At 37.4% G+C, this 5443-nt stretch overlaps 1 protein-coding gene across 5 annotated transcripts in view; it reads left to right on the top strand.

The window, feature by feature from the left end:
- Positions 1–5443, top strand: part of USP34 (ubiquitin specific peptidase 34) — a 203004-nt gene that overhangs the window by 100458 nt on the left and 97103 nt on the right. For all 5 annotated transcript variants that reach the window (XM_014532016.1, XM_005884578.2, XM_014532014.1 and 2 more), the window contains one exon: positions 4363–4563. In XM_014532016.1, coding sequence (XP_014387502.1) covers positions 4363–4563 — 201 coding nt within the window. The remainder of the gene's footprint in view (positions 1–4362; positions 4564–5443) is intronic.

Raw genomic sequence — 5443 nt, forward strand, 5'->3', positions numbered from 1 at the left:
AGAGCCTGAGACTCCCTCCCGATTGAAAACGACAACCGCACCCTTAGCCGCCAGCCCGCTCCGCATGCACCTCCGCACCTTAGTATTTTACTTCCGTACTGCGCCTCCTCTGAGTCTCGGTATGCTTTTCTCTTTCCTTCTAGTTGTAGAATTTCCACTCATCCACCCTTCCTGTGGTTCTGGTTGATGTCCGTTTCGTCTTTTAGTTGTATTTTTGAAGTGGTTGAGCGAGGCAGCAATCTCCGTTGTTTACCTATGCCACCATCTTGGTTTCTCTCCATTTTTGTTTCTTAATCAAATTTTTTTTTTACTTTATAATGAACTTAGCTGAAGTATACTTTTAAAGTTAAATTTATTTGAGATATAATTCACATACAATAAAATTATTTTAAAATGTATAAATCAATGGTTTTTCATATATTCACAAAATTGTGCAACTATTACCATTGTCTAATTCCAGAACAATTTCATCATCCTCCAAAAGAAATCCCAGACTCATTAGAAATCACTCCTCATTTTTTCTTACGTTTGAGCCCTAGGCTACCACTAATCTAATCGACTTGCTATCTCTACAGCTTTGCCTATTGTAGACATTTCATATAAATTTTTCTATATATACTAAAGGTCCAATGCACGAAATTCGTGCAAGGGTAGGCCCTCGCTGCCTCGACCCTCACAGCCACCCGGCTTCATCCAGACGGTCAATCCGCTGTTTGGCCATTTGGTCAGTTTGCATATTATGCTTTTATTATTATAGAGATGGTCCTTTGTGACTGGTTTCTTTCACTTAGCATTTGATTTTCAAGGTTCATCCTTGAAAGTAATGTATTATCCAAAGCCATGAAGATTGATGACTGTTTGCTGTTAAGTATTTTACATTTTTAGCTTTTACATTTTGGTTTTTGATCCACTTTCAGTTTTATGTGTCTTATGAAGTTGAATATATTTTACATGCAGTAAATAATGTGCTCATTTATAAATTATTGCTTAAGTTTTCAAAAATGTGTATACTTGTGTAATCCTCCAACACAATTGAGATACAGAATATTTCTACTACCTCAGAAATTCCATCCTCCCCTTTTATAATCAGTTTTTCCCAGCCAACCACTGACCTGCTTTCTGTTGCTATAGGTTACATTTGTATTTTATAGAATTTAATGTAAATGGAATAATAATGGTAAATGCTCTTCTGTATCTGGCTTCTTTCACTAAACATGTATATGGAGATTGATAAATGTTGCATGTATTGTTAGTTTGGTTTTTATTACTGAGTAGAGAACCATTGTATATGTATACTACTACTTACAGTATGCAGTCACTTATTAATGGACATTTGAGTTTCCAATTTTGGGCTATTATGAATAAAGCTGATATAAACATTCATATGCAAGTCTTATGGGGTACATATGTTTTTGTTTCTCTTGGGTAAATGCCAAGTAAAGAAATAGCTGAGAAGTATGGTAAGTGTAAGATTACTTTATAAGAAGCTGCCAAACTGTTTCCAAAGGAGTTTGTACCATGCATTTGTTGCACATTCTCACCCATAGTTGGTATAGTTAGTCTTTTTAATTTCAGCCATTCCAGTGAGTATGTAGTCTTATTTTGTGGCTTTGTTGTCCTACTCAAGAAATCATTGCCAAATTCAATGTCCTGAAGCTTTTGTCCTATATTTTCTTCCAAGAGTTTTATATTTTAGGTTCTTGATTCATTTTTAATTAATTCTTGTATATGTGTTAGGTAATGGTTCAACTTTAATCTTTTTCATATGGACATCCAGATTTCCCAGCATTTCTTGAAAAGGCTGTCCTTTCCACATTAAATGGTCTCAGAAGTAATTTTATTTTAATATTTTATAATTTGTTTTTCATTTACATTGACATTTTTCGATCTGCATTTTTGTCCTTTTTATTGAATTTATTGGGGTGATACTGGTTAACAAAAGTATACAGGTTTCAATTGCACAATTCTACAACACATCATCTATATACTGTATTGTGTGTGCACCACCCCAAGTCAAGTCCTCCATCCATCACTATTTACCCTCTAAACCAGTGGTTCTCAACCTTTTGGCCCTTTAAATGTTCGTCATGTTGTGACCCAACCATAAAATTATTTTCGTTGCTACTTCATAACTGTAATGTTGCTACTGTTATGAATTGTAATGTAAATATCTGTAATGTAAATATCTGATATCTGTTATGAATTGTAATGTAAATGTTCACAGGATGGTCTTAGGCGACCCCTGTGAAAGAGGTAGTTTGACCGCCAAAGGGATCACGACCCACAGGTTGAGAACCACTGCACTAGGGACTGCCTAGTCATTCCCTGGCAGTCACCACTCTGTTGTTCATATCCTTGAGTTTTTCCTCTCTTTTTTTCTTTTTTCTTTTTGCTCAATCCATCCGCCTCCTTCACCCAGTGTCCCCCTGCCCCTCCCCAGGTATCAGCCTATGCTCTATCTATGAGTCTGTATCAGTTTTGCTTGTTAATTCATTGTATTCCATATATGAGTGAAATCATGTTACTTGTCTTTTCGATGTGTACAGCATTATTCAGATTTTTAATTTTTTATGAATGAGTTTTGTGTTTCTAAAAATTTGTCCATTTTGTGTAAGTTATCCAGTTTTTTGACATACATTGACAGCATCACCTCTCTTGCACAGTGGGCTGTTATTGAGTAAAATAAGAGTTACTTGAACACAAGCACTGTGCTACTGAGCCAGCTCTACTTAGTGATTAATGGTTGAGTAGTGTATGCAGTGTGGACACACTGGACAAAGGGATGATTCATATCCGGGCAGGACAGAACAGCACGGCAGGAGATTTCATCACACTATTCAGAACAGCACACAATCTAAAACTTATGAGTTGTTTATTTCTGGAATTTTCCATTTAATATTTTCAGACTGTTGTTGACCATGGGCAATTGGAACCTCTGAAAATTAAACTGTGAATAAGGGAGGGACTACTGTAGTAGGAATATTTTCACTCAGTCTGTGGCTTACATATATAAATAAACATTTATGTTTTTTAAGCAGCGTTTTAAATGTAACAGTTTTTTTATCTTGTATAAGAAATCCCTTTTTAAGATCACAAAGATTTTCTCCTGATTTTTGTTTGTTTATTTGTTTTCTGTAAGTTTTATAGTTATCTTTCAGATTTAGGTCTGTGATCATTTTGAGCTAACTTTTATATAAGTGGAGTGAGGATGAAGTTTTGTTTTATTTGATTTTTTTATGGCTATCCAATTTTTCTAGCACCATTTGTTGAAAAGACTATTCTTTCCTCACTGAAATTTCTTGGTACCTTTCTGAAAACCAGTTATATGGGGTTGTTATGTTTCAAGTACTATATTGGTATATTGTATAGATATACCACTTGGCACTGGCGTTAGGAAAATAGGAAGAAGAGGACTATTAGGGCGAAAGCTCTGAAACTCTCATCTTGAACATAAATGATAATTCTTATTAATTCATTTTAAGGAAGTGTTTTACTTTAAAAAAATTTAAGTAGAGCTTTAAGTCAAAAATATTACACTAAAAAATATTTTACCAAAATATTTTTTATTTTAAATATACATATAGAAATGTAACATTTTCAGTTGAATTATATTCTAGAGCTATTGAGAATTGCTATGGCCCCAATATATTAGAGTATATGCAACTTGTTGGAGAAACAACTTGTTAGTTGTTTAACTGTTTTAAAAATCATAGTACATTTTGAGCAGTGTACAGTGGAACCTTGGTGCTCGAACTTAATTCATGCCGGAAGGCTTTTCAAAAAGTGATTTGTTAAAAAACTGAATCATATTTTCCCATTAGAAAGAATGTAAATTGAATTAATCCATTCCAGATCCCCAAAGAATTCCCTGTTTAACCTTTCTTATATACAGTACATGTATAATGTACTGTTTAATCTATAAATAAACACTTATTTTCTTAAATTTATCGAGCTATCCCCTACTAGCCTGAACGGAATCACTTTCAGCACTCCTTCCAGGGGTGTCTTTCAGGTCAGGATCAGCATCTTTGTTCAAATATCACTGCTTCCGAAATGCTGTACTGTATTTTTATTAAAAACCCCGTATCTCCCTATTACATACATTTATATGATGTTTTCATTATAGAAATGTGTGTCATTTCCATTTCATTACATGCACCCTCTTAGTGTTTTGATAATTTTTCTTCAATTTCATAAGATTGGATTGTTACTGACCGTAATATATGCTCAGCAAAATTCTATAGCACATGGATTAACTACTAGGTATAATTATTTTTATTTTCTAGCCTTTCATTTTAAGTTATATAGTAGCCATATTCATTTAATTAAAATAGGGAAATGACATTTTTTTCTTATCCACAGTGGCAGCTAGACTGTCTTGCTTGCTTGCTGAAGTTAATATGCCAGTTTGCAGTAGATCCGTCTGATTTGGATTTAGCTTATCATGATGTCTTTGCCTGGTCTGGTATAGCAGAAAGCCATAGGAAAAGAACTTGGCCTGGCAAATCAAGAAAGGCTGCTGGTGATCATGCCAAAGGTCTTCATATACCAAGATTAACAGAGGTAAAGTTCAGAAGTTATTAAATTGTAGTAATGAATTCTATTTATGTTTTAAGAGAGCTTGTGTATTTTTGTTTTGACAAAATGATGTAAAACACTAATGCATAAGAAATGCTATTCTACAATACCACACTATGACTTAGCATTTGAAATGATGCCTTCATTTTAATGCAGAAGTAATTATGATGCTTAGTTTATCATCCAAAATGCAAGAATAAATTATATGGCATTTTAATGTTATCTAACTGTAGGATTGAGTTTATTATTTGGATTCAGTAATATATATATACTAGGGGCCCGGTGCACAAAAATTTGTGCACTGGGGGGGGGAGAGGGGGTCCATCAGCCCGGCCTGTGCCCTCTCGCAGTCTGGGACCCCTCGGGAGATAATGACCTGCTGGCTTAGGCCTGCTCCCGGGTGGCAGACGGCAGGCCCAATCCCTAGGTGCAGCCCCTGGTCGGGCTCAGAGCAGGGCCAATTGGGGAGTTGGGGCGCCGCCCCCTGTCATGCACAGAGCAGGGCGGATCGGGAGGTTGCGATGCCACCCCTAGTCAGCTCAGGGTAGGGCCGATTGGGGGGTTGGGGCACCGCCTCCTGTCACACTCAAGGCAGGGTCGATGGGGAGGTTGCGGCACCACCCCCTGTCACGCACAGAGCAGGGCCCATCAGGGGGTTGGGGAGCTCCCCCCGTCACGCACAGAGCAGGGTGGATAGGGAGGTTGTGGCCCCACCCCCTGTCACACACAGAGCCGCAGGGCGATCAGGGGGTTGGGGAGCTCCCCCCTGTCACACACAGAGCAGGGCTGATCAGGGGATTGGGGCGCTGCACCCTGTCACAGAGCCGCAGGGCGATCAGGGGGTTGGGGAGCTCCCCCCTGTCAC

This window comes from Myotis brandtii, unplaced genomic scaffold, assembly GCF_000412655.1.
Source record: "Myotis brandtii unplaced genomic scaffold, ASM41265v1 scaffold84, whole genome shotgun sequence".
In the NCBI taxonomy this organism is placed as follows: Eukaryota; Metazoa; Chordata; class Mammalia; order Chiroptera; family Vespertilionidae; genus Myotis; species Myotis brandtii.